This window comes from Liolophura sinensis, chromosome 8 (genome assembly GCF_032854445.1).
Source record: "Liolophura sinensis isolate JHLJ2023 chromosome 8, CUHK_Ljap_v2, whole genome shotgun sequence".
In the NCBI taxonomy this organism is placed as follows: domain Eukaryota; kingdom Metazoa; phylum Mollusca; class Polyplacophora; order Chitonida; family Chitonidae; genus Liolophura; species Liolophura sinensis.
In genome coordinates this window covers 7,270,109-7,295,034 of record NC_088302.1, presented here as the reverse complement: position 1 = coordinate 7,295,034, position 24,926 = coordinate 7,270,109, and the positions used below count along the sequence as shown (strand labels likewise).

The following is a 24,926-nucleotide window of genomic DNA, read 5'->3' as shown; positions in this document are numbered from 1 at the left end:
TAATGGACCTTAACTCCTGCCTGTTGATCAGTCAACTAAATTCAGGCAGCACTTGTGAAAGTCACAGTACTGGAATCATAACACTGGGACTAGGAATAGCATTCTTTTTAGAAACGAAGTTGGAAACGAGTCTGGATCTTTCACATTTAATATTAATAATTCAATTATTTATAAAATCAATGGCCCAAAAATATCACAGTCAGAACATGACAGAATGCTTGCAAATGCTGCAGTGTGAAGTACATATATGAGAAATGGATGACGATACAGTGTCAGTTAACTACTCAGGATGCCTGTCTGGGAATTCTGCCTCATCACCAAGATAGGGGTTCGGGGGATGGAGGATTCAGCCTGATAAAAAAGAAAAAACATTATGGTTTTACACTGAATAGTGTTTTAAATACATTCTTTACAAGTAAAACAAGTGTGCACTACTTAAGTCGTGCATGAGGGTGAACACTCATGAAAGTTGTCCTCCAAACAATAGATGATGTCATGCACCACACAGGGGGCATACAAATGCCACAGAGACAGCTTGTAATCACAGGGAACTATCCATACATGATGAAACTCCATATAAAGGGTGCGAAATCTAAGTGCACATGTGTTGACTTTTAGCATTTCAACATCAATCACATGTACATGCAGACATGAATGTATTACTGAAAGTACTCTGTTTGCTAAGGGTTTGAATTTTACTGTATCCATTAAAATTACCACTCAGCAAAGAGCTATCTTTGGTACTGGTTTAAACTGTACTATATTCATTAAAATTACAACATGAGTAAACAGCTAGTGCTACACTTTTGCATATAGATATACATGGCATCCAAAACAATCTGCAAGTAAGTAAATCAAAAGCACTACAAAGTTTAATAAAAAAAAAGCTATCACGACACCACTAATATTCCATGTGGAACTCCAGAACAACTATCTATTGCCACACGTCTGAGTAACATCGAGAATCTCATTAGAGGAGCAATTGCACTGCTCGGCAGTTATAGTCTTCGATCAATCAGGTATCATGCTCTATTTCATCTCTGACTTGATTGGCTGTGGCATTAATCAGCAGGTGTGTCAAGTAACTGACAAGATGTGTTGGTTTCCTACACATTGGTTTCGCACACATCAGGAAATGTTCTTGACAACAACATAAGGATCAATTGAAAGTATCAGAAATGTTAATACTAGTCACCAGGATGTCAGCAATAAACACAGAAGATCTGTCTACTCATATATTGCCGAAATAAATTATTCACTAACACTGCAAACATATTGTCATGCTACAAGCAGAGGAAGATAAGTACCATGCAAGGGTTACTGTATTTCACCTACTGTCTAGTACTTTTAAGTGACACATTTTTCTTTTTTTTTTTGTTTGATTCATTCACCTTATACATGTAGAGTTACTTAAGAGTGAAGTTTTTTGTGAAGTTTGATCAATGTATTATAAGAAAAAATTAAGTGTTGGCATCAAAAGTGCCATTTTGAGGCCTTTATGTGCTTCTGAAAGTGCATTTTGACATGTTAAACTTTAGGTGAAATACAGTACACAAATATAGGAGAAAAGTACATGTACTTTTAAAACTAGTACACAGAAGTCTGGCATAAACTCTAACACACAGATATGCATGTATACATATAATAAATACACAGATGCACTTAGGAAGGGCATGTATGTAATACACTACATGTTAAAGCTGCAAGCATTTGACTATTGCGCACATTCATTTCACCTTCTGTGGTCCTACCTCTGCCAGTGTCTTTCTAACAAAGTAACAAATGCAATGAAATATGACAAACATATTCAATAACAATCCTCTACTATTTGATACTGTACAACATATATGGAAGCCTAAATATGTCACCATTTGCTACACACTTGTAATTTATTGTGAAAAAGCGGAGAAAAGCCAAACACTGGTTTGTTTATGCCGAGGTACGCATCCGATTAATACTGTTGATGACTCCATATTTAAAATCATGAGCAGGAAACTTAACTTCTACATAACAGTATGGTACCCTTATTTGTGAGAAATGGTGCTGAAAAAATATCCCTGTCAAAGGCCTAACAAAATTTATGTTGTGTGGATAACTTTCGCCGTTGATAAGTTCAAGGTGCGTAAAGCATGAACTCCATATAAAGAGCACCAAGTGTTTAGGCTAGTTTCTTGGTGTAATGTACTTGAAACCAGAATGAGATCTTTGAACTTGTTTTCAGTTGAAATATTAACCCTGAGTAACATTTACAATATATATGGGTCAATTATAAAAAAATGAACACAGGGAGATAAATCTGCTTACAAGTGACGACTTTGTTGAGGCATATTTATCAGTTAATTATAAAACTGAACAAATGAAAGTGAAAAACGAAGGGAGATAAATCTGCTTACAAATGATGACTTTGCTGAGACCAGCAACCTTTTGTTTCTGTTATCTCTGATCTGGGCCAGCTCTTTGGTGTATTGACTCCAACGACCCACTAATCGACTCTTCCTGGCAACTTGCTGAATCATCCTGAATACAAACAATACATGACAAAATCACTGAACAATTCGGAAGATCTTGTAATGGAAAAAATTAGGGAAGAATACATGACATGACTGACTACCACCGAAGATTTTTCAATGAAGAATTCTGAAGATTTTTCAATGAAGAATTCTGAAGATTTATCCAATGTACAACCAAATAAACAAGGAAGAACATGTTTTGGCACCCCTTCTGGAAAGTAATCTGTACCAGTCACTATCTGAAAACTCTCCTCAACTACTGTATGCTACAAAACAGGTTTCCTTTAATCCCCTAATAATTCAGACTCACTCTGCACAACCTAGTTAATGGTGAATAACAAATACCACCGCATCATCAACTGGCACATCAACACTAAACAAACTTTGTTGACTGAAACTTCCGAATGAAGTTGGTTGCTTTCACCATTGCAAACGGCATAGCTTGGAGAAAGTGAAACTTGTGAAATGTTTTCATTTCATGTAGAACGTACACCATTAAAAAGGCCACATGTTTGAGAGTCTTAAGTTATTCCTAATAAGCAGAAGCAACAAGTAACACTTATTGTGAAGAAAGTGATCTTAATTTAGTAGGAGTAGTCAAGTCAAGTCTGTCAAAGCCAACACAGGAGTCAATGTACTGCACTAGAATGCTATTAAAATACTAGTCACATGAACTAAAGCCCAAATTACTCTGAGATAAAAATAAATCTGCTTTGTGCTGCGTATCGTTGCAACTGAGTTCCATGTTAGTAAGTGCTCCTGTTCTGATTGGTTGATGTGGAAATAAGCTGGGGACATGGCTCACCGACTTCAGGGCTACAGCCAGCCATACCTTGTGTGCATGAGGACCTGTACTTGTGTGCTGGCTGTACTTGGTAACACAAATGGCACCTCAGGGTTCTCCATCTGCCAAAACTTATCTAAAGTGGGAAATGATCGGAGTTGGAAGACAAACACAGATTTGTCTGTGTCGGGCATAGTGTCATCCTCACATTGTGGGTTGGTATCTGCTGGGTTACCTGAACTCAAACAAAACAAAGACAGTCACCACATTAGTTCCTAACATCCGTATGTACAAAGTACTTGGACAGATGTGATATGATGTGAGCATCAGTATGCTATAATATAAGAAAAGTAGACATAAAAATGAGTGAGTGATTGCCTGGACCTTAACATCGTACTTAACAAATTTTCAGTCATATGACAACGAAGGAGTGCTTAGAGTGCACACAATGTGCCTCCTTGTTGCAGGATGGATTTCCACCACTCTTTTATCTAGTGTTGCTTCACTGAGATGACTTACCAAAGGCAAGTAAAATGACTTACCGAAGGCAAGAAAGCCACTCTGCCCGAGACATTACACTGATACAGGTCAACCAGTCGGTACACTATCTCCTTCATGCTAAGCGCCATGCGACGAAGCTACAACTTTCTCTATTAAGGTTTAAGGTGTGACTAAGGTCTGCCCATGAAGCAGAGGCTCTACCAACTGAGCTATCCGGGCCAGTAACATAAAAAGAAACTATGCATCAAAAGACAGAAAAAACAAATTGTCTCATTTATTTATTTGCCAATTTTTCTGACTGAATTAAAAATATTTAAATTGTTGGATTCTGTGGAGGTCCATTTATCCATAACAGAGTCCACTGACATCTCCAGACAAGGTTTTGTTCTAACCACCTTATAACACTGCCCATCAATATTTGCAAAATTATAATTAAAAAAGGAATCAGAGCATGTATCATACTGGACGTAACTTGATTCCATCATGGTCCTAACAGACACCCTTAGAGCCTAATAGTTTAAATACTTTCACCAGAGTCAGAAAAGAATATTTCTTACTATTTCCCTGGGCAGTTTTTCATTCTCTTTCCTTTGATGTACATGTACTTCATTTTTATGTTTACTTTGCTTTTAAGAAGCTATTTTGTTCTGAAACTACGCAAGTCTTCCACTTGCTTTCATTGAAAAAACCGGGCAGAGTGTGGTGGGAAACCCACGATCATCCACAGGCTGCTGGCAGACCTTCCCATGTACAAGCTGGGTATGAACTCACAGAGACCACATTGGTATGAAGTTCCTGGTTAATTGTGCCATGCTGGCACCCTAACCACTAGGACATGGAGGCCCCCGTCTAAGAGTACTGGAATCTGTTTGTTACCGACATGACCTAGAGAACAGTGGATGGTGGCGAAACTCCAAGGCTGAGAATGAACACTTGCTTGTCTACATGCCCATACTCAAATCTTCAGTCAGGCCTAAAAACAGTATGACAATATCTACTCACTCGTCAGCTGAATACTTGTCACAGTTTTGTACTAACTTCAATGGCCCACATTGTTCTGCACCGAATGTTGAGCTTCCTCTGTACAGCACTGCATTTACTAATTGCAATTTCAAGAAGATTATGCAAGTTTCTGAAAAGAAACTCTAGAATTCTGTCTCAGAGCGAACATCATCACAGGTCCTTTCATTACCTTTGACATACATCATCTTGCCTCCACCTCCAAGGGCTATGAGTGGTTGCCAGGGTGTTGCCATGTCATGTGACTTGGGCAGGGTCACCTGACAGATCAGCTGACCACTGATGACATCCTGCAGATAAATGCTGCCATTTCTCAGGACTTGCAGAACCTAAATGAATTGTTGGCCATGGTTAGTTAACGAGTTCACAAAATAACTAAACTTCTCATGTTAAACCCTAATAAATAACAAGTGATAAATTCATTATGTTTTCAATACCTGTATGTACATCTGATCTGATAGACAGAAGTAGTCTGTGATCTGATTGGTCAAGGGTAACTAGTTTAGTTATCTGACTGGTCATGAACACGTAGTCTGTAACCAGATTCCACACTTCTTACCTCTAGTAAGAAGATCTACTAACAATGTATCTTACCAGTCTAGGAAGAGAAGTCAATGGTTTCAGAAAGGTGACTGCCTCTCCATCTTCAGAACTGCAAGACAAATCAAACATACATTCAAACACTACAACATCAGCCTACCTAATACAGGAACATGAACATGTAGGTGGTTCCCTTCACCAAGGTATCCAGCTATACATGTTACACATTGTACCATTCTCTCCACCATGGTCTTCCACATGTGCACACAACACAAGACTTTGGGAGCTTTCCACTGGTCACACATAAAGTCACATTGGTTGAGAGCACATGTTTATCAAGAGGGGTGTCCATATGTCTCTGAGACACATTATTCTGAGAAAATTAACATGAGAAAATTTGGACACGAGACAACCTGATTTCAAATTCTGGTTGAATCTATGGTTGAGAGTGTCCACCTCCGGCCTCCACAAAGTACAATTTTCTGCTATTATTAAAAGATTAAGAGTAAAAGGAATCAAACTTTTCCTAATTAAACATGGTGTTATTATTCATACAATTAATGTCATTATAGTTTGTTCACCTCTGTGTTAGTTGCACTGGCCTGGAGACTTCACTGAGAGCACCGCCACACCGCTTCAAGAACACCGAGCTGTTTGCACACAGCACCAGCAGGTAAAACGCTGTCTTCTTCCCAAACACCACTACACCATCAGTGTTCTGAGGACAAATGGACGGCTCCAGAAAGTGGATTTGTTTTACAGGAGACGATGATATGTCCATCACTCCACGCTGAATGCCTAGGCACAAACAACAGCAAAGACATGTTATTAATTTCAGTTTCAACAGTCAAGTCTACAAGTTATTTCTGAAATTTGTAACAAATGGCCTCAACAATCTGGAAACAATATACTTTATAGCAAAGTATGACTTGGGGCCATACTATATAAAACTGCACATTCTACAAAACATACCGGTAGTGTAACAAAACATCTTACACATAAAAGGGAACATGACACTTGCATATATGCTCTACATTTAGGATTTCTTCAAACTTGATTAATGAATGAGACTGGAAGACTGAAAATGTTGTCCTGAGTACTGTGCAGAACACCAGTCATCTAAGTAAATAAACAAACATACATGTACGCACCTATACACAAGTCCCAGATGACAATGTTCCCATTATCTAGCCCTATAGCCATCAGTGAGGTACAAGGGGAGACGGCAGTACTGGTGATGGCACAGGAAAAGGGCCAAACAATATCAGCCTTATACTCTATATCTGAAAAACAAAAAAATATATATATTTATTTACCTAAAAAAAGCAAAAGGAATACATATCATCCTTTCCTAGCCCAAATTAATTCATAAATAAGAAACAAATTTTCACACAGTCTAGAAAAAGACCTTCACTGCCACCCCCACAACATCCCAAAAATAAACAATCTGAATTTATTTTCATTATACTCAGGAGCATAAAGATGTCCTTATAGCATTTTGGCTATAAATTAGCGATCTACTTAAAATTTCGTCTAATTTCTATAGACCCACTGATATCTTTTATCGTATAATCATCCATACTTGCATGTGAAGGTCAGATTAGCTGTAGAATACACATGTAGCTGTGTGAGTGGCTTTACCTTTGCCTCCCTTGAGAAGTGCATAATGATACAGCTGTGAGGTGGCTGCCCACCAGACGCACACAGACAAACACCGGTCTGTCAACAAAAAACATAAATTAATGATGAGGTCTCTGTTAAACTGCCTCTTTGCCACGATCTGTTGTTGAAATGTGTATTGAAAATTAAGCCCCACATGACATTTAGTCTTGGCAAAAAAGCCAAATGTCATAGATTTGTATTAAAAAGAGAGTGGAATTAAGAATCATGTCTTGACTGCTCATAATCGACCAAATCTCCATGCTGTCTGTAGTACAGTCTCAAGTCTCAGTGCCAATATATTTTATGCTGCCTCGATGGAACATCATGCAGAAGACACCAGTCATGATGCCCCACAAGGGACAGCATGCTGGCACCAAGATAATCAGTATTATTTTGCTTCATATCTGTACATGCAAGAGGAGAAAATGTGTCTTTTTTACCTCATAACAACCAAAATATAGCAGGCACAAGGATTTAAGTCCATGTTTCTTGCATACCAGTAAGAAGTGTAAAAGAGCACTTGCCTGCCTGTCCAGTTTGCTCTATACCAGTGGTCATCAACCGTCCCGCATTCAAAAAATGAAAGGTGGGTTGTCTGAAGCAACACAGAGAATCATTAACAATAATGTTACAGCTGAGGATACTTAACTTTTGCTTCCTACAGTTGTCTCCTATACACTGTTTTACAAGCTTACAGTGGAGGATCATATGGTTGTCTCCTATGTACTGCCTTAAGAGCTTATAGTGTACTCCTATGTACTGCCTTACAAGCTTATAGTGGAGGATCTTGTGGTAGTCTCCTATGTACTGCTTTACAAGCTTATGGTGGAGGATCCTGTGGTTATCTCCTATACACTACCTTACAAGCTTAAAGTTGGGGATCTTGTGGTTGTCTCCTATACACTACTTTACAAGCTTACCGTGGGGGATCCTGAGGTTGTCTCCTATGTACTGCCTTACAAGCTCAAGAGTGGTGGATCCTATGGTTATCTCCTATGTACTGCCTTTCAAGCTTATAGTGGGGGATCATATGGTTATCTCCTATGTACTGCCTTACAAGCTTACAGTGGGGGATCATATGGTTATCTCCTATGTACTGCCTTACAAGCTTACAGTACAGCATCATGTGGTTTTCACCTCCGTAATGCTTCATAATCATTGGGCATTCTTCTTTGCATTGTCTTATAAGAATAATGGGAGGGATTCTATGCCCTTCTCAGTAATGCCTTCCCACCCTATCTTGCAGTGCACTGCCTAATATTAAAAACTTACGGCGTGACAGCTGATCTTCTCCCAGCACATCTTTGCGCTCTTGACATAAAACACTTCACCTCTTCGTGACACTGCTCAAACATGGCCTGTCTCTGGTCTAGATGCTGCTGACTCAACAAATGCTGAGTGCCTGTTCCGATGACATCAGGATTGTCCGCAGCTTTGCTCGCCTGGAGTAGCGTCAAACCTGGTGTAGCTGACCCTGCAACAAGAGCACAAGAATTGCCACTGTGTACCTTTGTACTCATACTTCATATATCACAGTATCCAGAAGAGGATGAAACACTACAAAGAGAATGAGTATTTGGAAATTTCCATCCTCTTGCACCTTGACACTGCAATACATGGGCTCATCATCACCCAACACATCCTTCTTTTAGTTCATGGCTATCCTCATTTCTCAACATGTGAAATCAATACACTGATATATGTTATCCTATTCTATTCTTTTTTACCATTACGTTTTAGAAATATTAAATATCTGATGTGTGACCCTAATTACTAAACCTTTTCGCATATGAAAGAGCAATTTACAGTGTGATTTATGTACCTTTTTTATTTCATTTTACAGATATAACTATAATGCTTGGACAGACCAATTTCAGGGCTTCACAAAGGGTATGATTTTATCAGTCTACACAAAATAATACCATCTGAATATGCTTGAATATAAACTTTGCCAACATGTTAAAAAAAAAAGTTAAATAATTACTGTACCACACAAAAAATGGTCAAGGTTAACTTCTGAAAATTTATTTATTTATCTGATTGGTGTTTTACACTGCTCTCAAGAATATTTCACTTTCACAACAGAGGCCAGCATCATGGTGAGAAGAAAATGGGTAGAGCCCAGGGAGAAACCCACGACCATCCACAGGTTGTTGGCAGGCCTTCCCACGTATGGCTGGAGAGGAAGACAGTATGAGCTGGAGTTGAACTCACAGCAACCGCACTGATAAGAGGTTCCTGGTTCATTACTCCGCAACTTCTGACAATGATGTATGGCTCTCATATACATCTCAAGATGTAGAGCCAATCTTAACTCTACAGTGAAGTGCACATACAAGAAACTGCCCACAGTCAAGAATTCCATGTCAATGAGTCAATGTGCATGTTTAAATATCAGGAAGTACATAACAATACAGGGAAACTTAAGTGCATCCTTGTACCAAAATCTACATTTACATAATAATGCATTTTCATGTAACAGAGTACAGGAAATACGATCTGATACATTTATACAAAATAGAATATGAACAGCTACATGAATGATACCAACCATCTACAAGATAAGTAATACACCACATCAATAATGCGATATCTGGTTTAGATACTGTAACAAAAAACATAAACTACATGACTTCCCACTTGTCTATAGTTCAATGTTAACTCCATTTATCATTAGACTACAGACCATAAATGACCTACATGTAAGTGGCAAATACATGTAAATGTAACAACATTAGCATTGGTGCAATACCCTACATTATTCCAGTAGAATATAAACTTCCAAACAAACCTTAAAATGATATTCTAAGAGGAACAGAACTCTCAGACAGAATTGGGCAAAATGTGCATCTTTCATGGGCAAAATTTTAGATCACTAACCATAAGTGTTATTCAATGTGATATATGTATCAAGGTTTTCTATACTTTAAATTTGTTTTTTTCAAAAATGCTGGATAATTGATCATATATGCACTTTTACATGTATTTAAAGGATGAAAATGAACTTTAAAACAAGATTAGGTATCTATGTCAAATGAAGAAAATTATGCCCCAGAATTGTTGTTTAAAAAGAAATTCATTTTGGTGGTATTTTTATACCTGTTAATTTCCCCTCTATATTATGCCTATTTTTGGTCAGTAGTCGGGTTTTGTCAGAAATGACGTCATTGTTGATCTTGCTTGGAACTGGATGAACTCCCTTGAAGTGCCCTGAGCTCGGTGAACCATGTCAATACAGTGTGGGCAAGGTGACATGTACACAGATACTGCATGGCTTCTCTGGACCAGCTCAGTGTCTCCTCCGTGCCCCTACACTCACCCTGTGTTCCCCACACCCCTGCCCCCATTCAGCCAGACCCATTCAGTCTGTCCCCCACAGAGTTCTTTTTAAACAGGAATCATCGTTGACATCACTGTTGTAAGCTACTTAATTTCCAGACCAGTTTTCACCCCCTCCCTCCCCCACCCCAAAAAAATGAAAGCTGAAAAATTTGTTTGTACTGTTATATGTTATTACACATGGCAACTGCGCATTAAGAAATAAAACCAAAGCACTTCATTTATCCTATAAGACCTCCTGAATATTTATGGTTTAAAGTGGAACTTTCACATAAAGTTACAGCCAAAGACCTTTTGATTCCACAAAAAGTGTCTTGTCAATAGGGTTAGTTTCATTTCATTTTGGAGGAAAGAGTACCATCCTGTGAATGTATTGAGTATTTCTAATAGGCTGCATTATGTTATTATTAGCATGTACATGATAAAGTACACATAAAATCTGAACAAAAACATGAAGCAAACAAATATCTAAGAAGCCAACCTCACCTGTTGAACAACATCTGCACTACAACTCAGGCTAAACAAACAATGAACCAGACAGGCTAACAAAGACAGAACAAGAACATGCATGCAACATTTGCAAAACTGCCAAAACTAAGAGTACTAATCCTACAGAATTGAAAAGAAATAAGGCTATGATGATTCGAAACACCAACCCTTCCTTAAGCTCACACTTGGTGCGGTTTTGATGATAATTCCTGAAAAGAATTGGGACAATTACATGAATATATGACCCATCTGATTAAAGTTTTATGTTTTAATATGTATGAAACCTATTTTCTTTATATACATGTCATGCATGTTGTAGGCACTTTCCATAACTGCATTCAGTTTGTGTTGTTTTTTCATAATTCAAGTTCATTACTGGTGCTCTTTTCATATTACGGACAACTGTCCTACATGTACAAGTATGTACAAACCCTAAAAGTTTACATTACACCACTGGGTTGGTTATATATTTATTTATTTACCTGATTGTTATTCAACACCATACTGAAGGATTTTCTAATTATATAATGGCAGCCAGTTGTATGGGTGGATCAAACCACTGACCTCTGACAAGTTACTGATGAACACACACCAGCATGATGTACTTTTACATATGTGTGCACCACACTGCATGATGGTATTAAACCAAGAATAAACAATTTATTTCACCAAGGCACCACAAACAACTTGCCCCGTTTATCATTACAAACTTATCATTGAAATTCTTTCTCCTATTAAAAGGCAAAGACCCCCTTAATTTTCTATTCCCTAAAACACTTGACCTATTTATGAACTCCACAAGCTTATCATTTGTGTTCATTCCCTGAAGCACCTTCTCTATGTAGGACCTCCACAAGCTTATGATTTGCGTTCATTCCCGAAAGCACCTTCTCTATGTAGGAACTACACAAGCTTATCATTTGTGTTCATTCCTGAAAGCGTCTTCCCTTTGTAGGACTTCCACAAGCTTATTATTTGTGTTCATTCCCTGAAGTACCTGCCCTATGTAGGACCTCCACAAGCTTATTATTTGTGTTCATTCCCTGAAGCACCTGTCCTATGTAGCAACTACACAAGTTTATCATTTGAGTTCATTCTCTAAAGGACTTTCAGTATGTAGGAACTCGACAAGCTTATCATTTGTGCTCTTTCCCTAAAGCACCTAAGTAAACTTCTGTTTGGTTAATGACAACACATATACAATGTACATGTATTTTGCACCTTGAGGAGTTTTATGTGCAGTTACACAACAATTATTCTGTCAAATCTGCACCCAAAAAGGCTTACTTTTCATAAATATCATCTCTGATAAAGCTAAAATCAGGAATACGAAAATGCCAAGATTATTGAAGCACATGGTTAGCTTCAATTACATATGCTTACAGGTTTGCATTTCTTAATGAGGTAAATCTTACCTTGGGGATCCACAGGAGGTTTCACCTTCAGTACAATTGTGGGTTGTGAGAATTTGATGGAACCTTCTGCCGTAGCCAGATTGGAAGGAGCAGATGCAATACCATCAGCCTGTAATTGCTGACAACAGGACACCAGTACATAAATTAATAACAATTGTAACACATACATGTAAGAGTCACAAAAATCATATTTTAAAAAAAGACAAAACAATAAAATACCATACATATAAGCAAAAAATAGTAGCATGAATTCTGACACTTTTAATCTGACAAACAGCATGTTTACTAACAATAAGTCAGTTACACATGCTGTCTGTGAATTGCTAAAACATTCTGTTTTTAACGGACATGTATACAAATGGCTTTTCCCAGAAATAGCCTCTATATACAATTCTACATATTCACACTAACAGGCTACATTTTACTTCGGTTAATAAATCTAACTCTACAGTGTACATATGTGTACTATGACTATGATAGCACAGCTTCACTGGCTCAATGCCTCACTACAGCATCCAGCACAAACATAGTGATACCTCAATACAGTGTCCAGCACATGCCCAGCATTGCCTCAATACTGCACCCAGCACAAGCCTAGTGATACCTCAATACAGTATCCAGCACAAGCCCAGCATTGCCTCAATACTGCATTCAGCACAAGCCCAGCATTGCCTCAATACTGCATCCAGCACAAGCCTAGTGATACCTCAATACAGTATCCAGCACAAGCCCAGCAATACCGCAATACAGCATCCAGCACAAGCCTAGTGATACCTCAATGCGGTATCCAGCACTAGCCCAGGGATGCCTCAATACACGATCAAGCCTAATGATACCTCAATACAGTATCCAGCACAAGCCCAGCATTGCCTTAATACAGCATATAGCACAAGCCAAGCACTGCCTCAATACAGTATCCATTTCAAGCCCAGCATTGCCTCAATACAGCACCCAGCTCAAGCCTAATGATACCTCAATACAATATCCAGCACAAGACTAGCAATACCTCAATACAATACCCAGCACAAGCCTAGTACTTCAATACAGTAACCACCTAGTGATACCTCAATACAGCAATAAGTACTAGCCTAATGACACCTCAACAAGGCAACCAGCACAAGCTTAGCGATACCCCAATACAGTAATCAGCACAAGCTTAGCAATACCTCAATACAGCATCCAACATTAGCCTGGCAATACCACAATAGAGCAAACCAGCACAAGTCTAGCAATACCTCAATACAACCACCAGCACAAGCCTAATGATATATGCATATCACAACTATCATAGCACATCTAGCTGTAACTACAACATGCAAAAATTGCACTGCTATATCCAGGTACGTGTATACACTGATGGAAATCAAATGAAGTACTAAAATGCTATTTTTACTTGAATTCCTCAACCTTTTCGCATATGAAACAACAATTTTCAGTGAAATTTATGCACATTTTTGATTTGATTCTGAGACAAAATTACACTGGTTTGATTGACCAATATCTGGGCTTCACACAAAGTATAATTTTTCAGTCTGCACAGAATTATAATGCCTTAAGAATATACTTGAATAAACACCTTGCACACATGCAGAAAGGTTGAAGAATTACAGTATACTACACTATTTTAGCAGCAATATAATGGTAAGTACATGTATGTGAGAATTATACACTACTAGTGTATTTAATTCACTTGCTACAAGCTATTGCAAGCTGCTATTATCTTTTTGCTGTATAAAATAACACCTAATGTTAAGGAAAATACAGCATGTATATAATCAGCACCAAATGATACCTTTTTATCTTGTGTCTGTGAAAAGAATGAATCAATGGACAGATATCACTTTATATTGACCAATTATCTGGCAAAACTAAAATATATTCATGTTGACAGTGACATGTTGGTGTATTCATATGCCCATTGCCCTCTTCCAGGTATATGTAAATGTTTCCTGTCAACTATGGCTACAATTTATTATCACTTAATTAATACTAAGTACTCTTATACCATTTATCGCCACATGGGAGATTTTCATCATTTTTGTCAGAATAATAAAAAGTGTAAATTACATGTTTACCCTTAATGACCATAAATTTCGTCCATGACTAACCTGCCCCTTTTTCCCTGATTCTGAGAGCTCTACAGATTTTTCATGTTTGCTTGGAACATGGAATGTAATTCTACTGGAAAACTGTAAGCACCAAAAATAACATTTTGTGACATTTATTTGCCTCTAAAAATAGACTTTTGTGGATGGACTTTTAGGTCATTTAGGTTACTTGTTTTAGGTTACCACAAACAAGAGTTATTTTATTCTGAAGACCTTATGAAATTATGAGCCTTTATATACTTTCTCCTATATGTAGTTTACAAGCAAATATGTAGAAGATTACACAGTCAAGATGCTTACAGATCTTTTCTTGTTCATGGTTGATGTTGGGCCCAGTGAGTTACGCTGAGAAAAGACAATTGCTCTTGAGAAGATTTATAGCATACAAAGACTTGTTTTACTATTTACAGGCATAGCAAAGAATAAACCTGTTGATATATGCTGATTTACTTCTTACCATATTACTGTATGAAAATATCACAAAATTTAGGACATCATCCAGCCAGGACACTAAAATCCAGAACTCTTTTATCTTTAGAACAAGTTAAACTATTAAGCAAGTCAAGAGAATGTATAAACTTTTGTTCATATTGTTGAATTTAACATAAATTCCATGAAAAAAAAATGACAAAAGTAATATGGTATAAAATAACAAAATCTTTTCAATCTCATACTCAATGTCTAGTCAAAAAATAACCGAAGACGTAGTAGACACTTTAACTGTTCAGCGTAGGACATGAGCGACACCTGTACTTTGCAAGGTAATAAGTCACTACATGCTCATACATCGTGACTGTACAACTGAAGCCATGGAAATACAGACTGCGAAAGCCAACATACTGAAAATTTCAATGCCGACATGAAATGTATAAAGCAGAATATCTAAGCTTAATTACAGCAACTTGAGCATGCATAAAGCAAAGAATGAAATATGATATTTATCTGACGATGATGAATGTATAAGGGCAGAGATGTGAAATTTATCTGTAAAATCGTTTGAATTATAACTACGTGTTAGATAAAACATACAAATGAATAACTGTTATAGTGTTATGCACAATGAGTTCTTCTGGAATTTATGGTCTTGTAGTTCATCAGCACATTAATTTCTGACAAAGAACATAACTCTGTTATATTTCACTAAGACTAGAGTAAGTGCAACAAAATTTTTGTCTTCTACAGCCAAAATGTACATGTAGCTGTGATTGAAGTCAAGTAAACACAGGTTTCCCCTGGGTTTCCCACCATCATATAAGTGAAATATTCTTGAGTACAGCCTGAAACACCAGATAAATTAATAGATAAATCAAGTAAACACAACTATCTGTGTATGAATTCATTTAACAGCTGAATTAAACCAAGCAAATCAGCAAGTAATAAACAAAACCAGCAACACCATAACATATGAGCTCACATCCAATCCTTTTGCTGACTTGTTTCTAGCTTTAGGCTGATGAAAAGCAGAAGTCAAAACATTGGTATCCCATGAAATAACTGTAAGTTATTGATTTCTTTTCTCAAGCATAAAGCACATAAATAATAACATAAACTTGTCACTCACACAGAGGCGAAATCCAAGTCAAGGAAATTGTCGAATATTCAAACAATACACATGTAAGTTGCTGCTTTTCAAATTTGCTCAGACGTTACACAAAATTTATTAAATATGAGGCAATATTTAGAGAAGCTATTACACCATGGAAGTCAATAAAGATGCAAAATGTATGGGCAGGATGGGCTGGTTGTCACACTTGATCTTAGGACCGTGATGTACTCAGCGTTGCCAGAGAATTTTACGATGCACCTTTGAGATATGAGCTAACCTATTAAGGATCCACAGATCCATGGAGCCACAGAAAATGCAGTTGCTATATACCCCTATCTTTTCAAGACGATGGAATAATACTCAAACGTTTTTCATAACCTGACAAATACTCATTATTTTTGTCAGAATGTGGTGAAAAGTCTTAACTACACACAAATCATACCTCTGTTATACCTGCAGACTTTAAACATGATTGGATGCTTAACATGAACTTATTTGCAACAAGTTAGTGAATGTCTAGTTCTTTAATGTTACATGTACTCCAAATCTTCAACCTTCTCCACTTCTAAAGTTCTTATACTCAGTGGAATTTAAGCAAAGAGTTAGTATGAAAATGACTCTAAAATGATTCCTCAAAATATTGTTTGTAGAGGTTGAAAAGGTTGAAGAACTTGGGTAGGCTACCCAAAAAATGATAATACTGTACAACCATAATGCTTACAGATTTCCTCCTCTTGGTGGGAGATGTGTCCATGGAGTTACGCTGAGAAAAGAGAATTGCTCTTGAGAAGATTTTTACTGTACATGATCATGTTTCACAATTTATAGGCACACTAAAGGATAAAGCATTTCCGTTAAATCTGGATCTATTTTCACTGTAGTACCACACTAGCTATTATTTAGCCAGGTGGCAAAAGTCCATCAATCTGTTATCATGAATGTAGAAACTTTTGTCCATATTCTTGAATTTAACATCTAACATAAATCTAACATAAATTACACAACCCACTGGCAAAAGTAACTGGGTCATGCAAATGCACAACTAAACCATATGGAAATACCAAATGAAAAAGCCAACACATGCAAAATTTCAATGCAGCCATTAAATGTACAAGGCAGAATATCTAAAGCTTAATTAAAGCCACTAGGGCATGCCAAAAGCAAAAGATGAAAGATGATATTTATCTGAAACTGATTTATGGATAGGGACAGGAGCAAAAGGGTGAAATTATCTCTTAAATAGTTCCAATTATTTGCATTTGCTCACATATGTGAATGACTTACTTCCTTGTTAAATAATTGTTGCAGAGCACATTTTGGCAAAACACTGTCATGAAACTGACAAAATCTGTGAATCTAATAGTTTATCAGAAGATTAATTTCTGCCAAAGAACCTAAGACGTAGTACATTTCACGAAGACTAGAGACGGTGAAACAAAATCTTGTTGAGCTGAGTTATATCTTCAACATCTATATGTACCTCAAGTAAATGTATCTTCATAAACATGAGTAGAAAATTGCATGACCAGCTGATTTATTTCAACCTTGCACACTGTTCCTAAGTGAATATTTGATGTATAACATACAGGTATAATAAACACAACCAGACATGCCAGAAGCATCAAAACATATGAGCTTACTTCTGTGCCTTTGGCTGACTTGGTTCTGGCATTAGGCTGATGAAAAACAGAGATCAAAACATTGGTATCCCAAGACATAACCAAGAGAGTTAATAAGATTTTTAGCAACCAAAAACCAAAATAAATGATAAAATAAAAATCTCATTATTAAATCCAAAGAGTAACAACACAAAATAAAAATCTGCAACTTTAAACAACCTGAACAAGACAGATAACAGAGCTCAAAAATTAATCAACCATCCTAATCTCTCTGTCAACCAGGAATTATGTCTTTACTCCAGTACTACTGTCAGATTGTAATCATGGTTGATATTTCTGGGTGAAATATCTCTAAGAAATTACCTTTTTAAAAGACAGTAACATCAACATAAGTTTCACAGATAGATTTGCAATAAGTCAAGAACAATTTAGCAATGGAGGTATGGGATTATACCCTATATGCTCTATACATGTAGATGTATAGTCAACATAAAACTAAACTTTAGCCATGTAACCCACTTTTTAATTTTACTAAATCACCGTACCAGAAAATAACAATGAAATGTGTTATAATATATCTGTAATTCTAGAAGACCACACATCATGCATGTGCTGATGGAATGTCACATTGCTTTCAGGGTATCAGGACTTGAGACCTCATTTTGGAACTGGTTCCACAGCCCCCCGATGTACCATTATGCACACCATACTGGTAGAAGTCTAGTGGTTTTCACTGAGCATTAAACAGAGCAAATGGCCACATGAGCACCATCAAACAGTTATTGTCACCAAGGCCCCACTAGCAAAGAGAGCAGCGGAATACACAAAAATTACTGTGCAAGGTCATGTATGACTCAACATGGCCTTATTCATTCCAGCAATTGTAAGGCAAGCTTGTATAATCACTAGACCATGGTCCACTCAAGAAAAACACAGGATGAAAGATTATATTTATGATAAACTGAAGAATGAATACAGATGTAAAATTTATCTCTAAAATGGTTTGAATTTTATGGGTTACTCGAACAACAGATTAATTTTCTTCTTCACTAAATAACTGGAACATCTTATTGCAAAATGTGTCCACTTTCAGAATTTGTGGACTTATAGTTTATGAAATGGTTAATTTCTGTCAAGGAATTTGCAGACTATCAGAAAGAAACTAAACATGTATCGTACATGTATTTCATTACATTTAGGGCAAGACTACCACAACAAAATCTTAGTAACCACATTTATGTCTGCTACACTGACATGTACCTCAGGTTAAAATTCCACTAAATGCACCTATCCGTGCATTACCAGCTGGTCTAAACCACAAATTTGTAATTGCTGTTGCTGAGTGAACATCTAATGTACAATCTACATGTACTAAATACAACCAGAAGAACCAAACATACGACCTTACTTTTGAGTCAATTGGTGACTTGGTTCTACCCTTAGCCTGATGAGGAACAAAGGTCAAAACGTTGGTAGGTTATGAAAAAAACTATGAGTTTTAAATATATGATATATACAACAACTAAAAAAGCCTCGCTCACATGAAGGTACCTTGGAAAAGTAACAAAATAAAGGAAAATCTGTAACTTGAAATGACACTGAACAAAACCATCAAATTGACCATGACAATAACCTTTGTCAACCAGGAAGTGTATTTCCTCGAGTATTTAAGTAACCATAGATGACATACAAAGGCAATTACCTTTTTTAAAAATGTAAACATTTCTAATAAGTTAAACCATTTAGTAATACATGAGCTCAGGAAGGACTGTATTAAATCGAATGTAAAGCCAACATAACTTCCAACTACATCACTTCATAATTCTACAAAATCTGTCGCAAAATAATCAAATGACAGTACATGCAAATTACAAACAATTACAGCAGTCCATATAGAAAGAATGCAATCTGCCTTTGTGGCAATCTACAGCATATTGTTTATAGATCTGTGAACAATATAAGTTAGAAAGGGGCAATCACTGTCAAGAATTCAACAATGTTCGAGCTATGAAGAAGCTTATGTTCTGTACTTTTCACTCCTTCCATACTAAACTGTCCAAAAGATGAGGAGTGGAGTGAAGACAGTATGGAATGTTACGTATGGTCATGGACTTCTGGTAAAGCTCAATGTATCAAATTCAAAGAACTAGAAGCACAAGGCTTACACTCCCTCTGGTAGGTGACCTGTTTCTACTGCGAGACTAACAATAACGAAAACATGTCCAATATAACATTCACATGGCCCAAAAAGTTTCTCAGTAACTGAGATTAAATTTTTTTCCTACTTGCACAGTGTATTTAATAAAAAGCCACAGTTATGTCTAGAAAGACTATAGACTAGCTGTGGAATAACAGATTAGTACAGCTATAAATTATATGTATTATTGATATTTGTGAAAGATATACATATAGTATTAATGTGTACATGTATATGTTATCAGTTTTAGCAGTGCAAACATACTGTACATGCAAATAACATGAGCCAATCAATGTAAATCATTTCAAAAACCTTGTGTATTCTACCTTATATGTTTAATAATTAAATGAATCAATACATCCTAAATCCGCTAAACATTTATGTGTCGTAGCTGGGAAGATATATGTAAGAGGCTTTCCATTATTCTGGCTTCATTCTAATCAGAAAGGACAAGCCCTTGACCAATGAGGTCACTTGCTTGAATTTATAGTTTACTGGTGTGTGAGAATATCATGAACAGGCCATACCCTGATTTTCCACTTCTTTCATATTCAGTATTATCTTATAGATAATTAACCTCAGGCAAAAAACTGAAATTTTTCCAACCTGTACTTTGTGATGGAAAAATTCCAAACAGCACATTAAAAAAGTGGGGAAATCAGGGGTAGGCCTGCACTATACTTGTGGCAGACATAAACAAACACTGTGACACCAAAGGACTCACCCCAGGGGATCTATTACTTGGGTTGTCTGGGTCTTCTGAGATCTCCACAGTGATGGGGGAGTTATCTACAAGTACCTGCTGCAAACACAAGCAGGACGACAAACCATTCAAATTTCTCAACTTCAATCACTTTTCTTCATCATAAGCACATAGTAACATAATGTACAAGGACAAATTCTATGTCAGTTCGCCAGGATATACAGTAGATTCTGAAGTTGGCATTATCAGCACAGTCTCGGAGACAGTCAAGTACATGTACTGGTCAGTCTGGTGCAAGTTACTGTACCCAAGCAGGGCTTTCATTTAGAATTGGAGAAGGAGATCGGAGTTCAAAAGTAGGCTGCTGAATTGAAAGTAATTATGTCACAATTACTATTGATTTACTATTACAATTACTACTGCCAAGGACGGCAGCAGACAGCTGTCTGCAGCCTGCTACTTGCCCTTTTTGAACACCCTGCCAAGGATTTTTTACTTATGCAATGGCGGTCAGAAACTGGTGTGTCCAGGGTAAAAGTGACCTTTGCTAAGTTACTGACAAGCTTTTCTATTTGTGATGTACATATATGCATGCAATACTGGTGAAAGACAAGAGGTAAGCAAATGCCATAACCACAACACCACAACAGCTTACTGTCACGAAGACTCCATAAACAAGGAAAAAAAACCCAAAATGCTATCAACTTACAGTCCTGTTAAGGTTATCTTTTATATCTTGCATCTATCATATATGACTTATGGATATGATCAAACCTGCATTGACTGGGGCTGATCTAACTGTGTATTAGAGGGTTTCTTTGGCACTGCACTCTCCAGCTCTTTGATCCACGCATCTTTTGGTAAACGATGAACCTCTAGCCACAAGTCCCCTGAAGCAGAAGCTGAAAGAGAAATTTCTCTGAACTTATTACCTCTACAAACAGCAGGCAGGGTAAAGGAGGGTATCACATAGAATGACTGAAAACCTCAAATGAAACTCGCTACACCATATCTGAGCAAATTAGAGTTGACTAATACAGATAAAGACACAAATGTTATTGTTTAACAACCACATAAACAAACTTCTCTTGGTTGTTTGTAAGCATATTTTATCACCACCTGTACTATTTTGATGTTCATCAGGTATGATTATCACTTATAGATGCCATCAACCCTGACCATTCAAAATAGATGACAAAGTATGTATATGTACAAAGTGCTTACTTTCCAACACCACTCCCACATAGTCTCCAGCTTGTGATGATTCACACTGGCTAGCAATAATCTTACTTGAAGTACTGTCCTGTAAAATATGTGAAAATATAATTACTGTATAAGGTGAAACATCTTAGGCATGTTGAAACAATTCATATAATAATGTTTTCCAAATGAATATTTCAAGGTGACTGTAGTCCAAATTGTGATATGTCAGACCAAAATCAAAACCAGACTGGCACTTAAATCAACTTTGTCTATCTGATCAGATAAAAATGGCCTTGTGGATTCAAACCCTGGCTGGCTTTGACAATAAGTCTCATTAAACCATCAAATATTTGTATGTACATGTAAAACTTATCAAAATATTTGTTGCTAAATATTACTCTACTGTGGCCTCACCTTTTCATTCAACAGCTTCAACAAATAGAAAGATTCAGCATGGTAAGCAAACAATCTTGCTAAACCTACAAAGAAAAAAAATAGAATTTGTTTATAAATTATTGAGTTGTAAAACAAATTACACAGTAAAACATTAGTGTGTTCTAGTTTAAGATTTGATTTTGTGTTCTGGAAAATTAAATAACCCATACTAAATATCCTAAAATGAAACAATGAGCTGGCTAGTATCAACATTTACACCATTCCTCAGTATTCTTACATAATGAATCAGAATGAGGAATTTATCTATATTTTATAACACGAATTTCACAACATTCATTGTGCCAGTGAAGAGATGTCCAGCAGCATGGTAGCAAAGATGAGTCAGTTTGAACATGCAAACCCAGAAGTACATATACACATGGGAATCTTACGTGGTACAGCTGTTAGTGCAGCTCAAGTGTTTGCTATCTCAAGGAAGGAATTAACTAATTTCTGTTGAAATAAGTAATACTCAAGGTAAGAATAAGGTCTTGAAGAATTTGGACTCAGAAGTATGGCCATCTTATAACCCTAACCAGTGTTCAATATTTTTGTGACCCAGCTATAGCTTATTGCCAGCTACATTTCACAAACCATAAAAAATAGTGATAATTTTGTATTTATCTAGTATTTGGAGTGCAAATGAACTATATCATAAACCACAACACTTACATGTAAGCATGAGAGTGTCATGGCAATTACATGTAGTCATGAGGTTTGGTGGCTGCACATTGGCCTTCAACATGGTGGGACTTTGGAAAGTGCAAATAATATACCCTAATTCCTCAATCTATTCGCATATTAAAGAGCAGCTTTCAGTGCAATTTCTGCACATTTATAAGTATACTTTGGAGACAAAACTACATATACATTGGTTGGATTGGCCAGTTTCAGGGCTGTGTAAAAGTATTATTTTATCACTCTACACAGAATAATGCCTTCAGAATATGGTTGAATAAACATCTTGCAAACATGTAAAAAGGTTGAAAAAATACAGTAGGTTTCAAACTATCTCTGTTGTGGAAAGTTTAGCAAATCTAGAAAAATATGTTTTTAATCACAGTTCATATATAGCTGTGCCATGTGAGATTGACAATTTACTTGTACTTTTACCATTTACATGTACCTGTACTTTTAATGCAGATTCATTCAGACAGAATAGCAGAAGAGGAGACAATTCTTAGTCTAGTGATTCTTGTTGATTGGTTTGTAAAGTACAAGTTTTCAGTATATGTGTGTCAAAACACGGCATTTTATGTATCATATCATACCCATGTCATCTATGGTTGAAAGAAGGTACATGTTAGTGGATAACAAGGATGTTTTGATCTGGACAATTTCCACACTGTCATCTTCCCATGTGGCCAACACCTTCTGACTGCTAGATTCTATAGCTGCTAGTCCAGTTGGCAGACCCGCAAAAACAAACTGACCATCTTCAGTGTTGGACAAACAAGTGGCTTTGGCCAAAGTCTGGAAAACACAAAGCAGAGACATGTATTTTCCATGAATTTGATATGTACAATACATTCATGACCCACTGCATGCATTTCATTACTCGATGTTGTTCTTCTTACAGTACCTGAATAATTACAATCTACACTGAAATTAATTGATGAAAATAGTAATTGATTAAAATGAGGTTGCACATAGCAAAATATGCCTTTATTGTCACATATGACCCAATGTATGAAAGTTATAGTTGCAGATTGTAACTCTGAAACTGACCAACACAAGGTGTTAAGAGAGTTACAGGGAATGATTGCTTCTAATGTGTCAGGTTGACGGTCAGCCACATTTACTGCATCTTCACACATGCATTAAATCTTCCTTAGCATAAACCGATGTTAACCAAGGGGTCCCCATAATCAACTAACCCGTTCAGAGTATCGCCGAACCAAAAATGACCCGGTAAATGTGGTTTACTGTTGATCTGACACATTAGAAGCACTTATTCCCTGTAACTTTCCCAACATTTTTTGTTGATCAATTTCAGATTTACATTCCGCAAATAATGAAAGTTGTAGCTACAAACAAATCACGGTGTATATAAATCTACATAATTACATATTTTCGGGATTTATTTTCTTGTGGGAACTATAATAGGTAGACAGTATGCTCTCTTTCGATGCTTTTGACTTAGAACAGAGGTATAATTCTATCTCTATGGATTAGGCATACATCTGATTCAGCGAGTTAAATGATCTCCCTGCTTCCTTAACACTGGATTTCTTACGTTTACCTTGTCGGTCAACCCAAATGAACATTTCTTAATTAGCATAAATCAAGCCATATTTCCATAGTAAATATGATTATTTTTATTATTATTAACAGCGGCCTTTTATAGCCTGATCTTTCTGGTTATTTCAATGGTAATGGTAAAAATGTAGTCACATCACATCTACACAAAATTAAATTACCGGTACTCACTTTCAACTGAACTGAACATTCATAGCATGGAGGGCGGAGCAAGTTGCTTTCTGCCAAACGTTCATCCTCTCTGGCTGCGATCGTCATCCAGACATCATCCAGAATGTTTCCCAGCACTTTATCCAACATGCGGTAGGGCTGGGGCAGTGAGTCGCGAATCTGCTCAGGGTCTGTGATAAAATCATCGTCGTTGTCGTCGTCACCTTCAAAATTTTTCAGCGACGGGGGAGTGTAACTGATATTTTTACGAATGTAAACTGGCATTTTCAGGCGCTAGTTTCTATCAAATTACCAATATATATACAAATTAGTATTTTGTTACAAGCTTTGCACGTGTTTTTCACTCATTTTCTGTCACAAAATGTAGAACACTGCCGACTTCAACTGAGGACCAATTTACTTTCCATGTCTTGTTGTCAAGTCGT

General features: G+C 36.8%; 1 protein-coding gene across 4 annotated transcripts; it reads right to left on the bottom strand.

The window, feature by feature from the left end:
- Positions 1–137: 137 nt before the first annotated feature.
- On the bottom strand, positions 138–24,926 carry LOC135472204 (WD repeat-containing protein 93-like). 4 transcript variants are annotated; one of them, XM_064751591.1, is made up of 23 exons: positions 24,502–24,926; positions 23,343–23,544; positions 22,051–22,115; positions 21,658–21,736; positions 21,208–21,335; positions 20,455–20,532; positions 17,555–17,590; positions 16,636–16,677; positions 15,783–15,818; positions 14,669–14,713; positions 12,261–12,378; positions 11,013–11,054; positions 8,290–8,491; positions 7,542–7,612; positions 6,997–7,074; positions 6,507–6,638; positions 5,937–6,153; positions 5,410–5,467; positions 4,988–5,144; positions 3,343–3,529; positions 2,394–2,517; positions 1,752–1,767; positions 138–351 (listed from the first exon to the last, which is right to left on the bottom strand). In XM_064751591.1, the coding sequence occupies exons 1-23, from the start codon at positions 24,763–24,765 to the stop codon at positions 347–349; spliced, it is 2,382 nt and encodes a 793-aa protein (XP_064607661.1). In that variant the 5' UTR covers positions 24,766–24,926; the 3' UTR covers positions 138–346. The 4 variants fall into 4 exon arrangements, with proteins under 4 accessions (XP_064607661.1, XP_064607659.1, XP_064607658.1 ...); XM_064751589.1 differs by lacking the exon at positions 1,752–1,767; XM_064751588.1 differs by lacking the exon at positions 138–351 and having other exon boundaries at positions 431–1,767.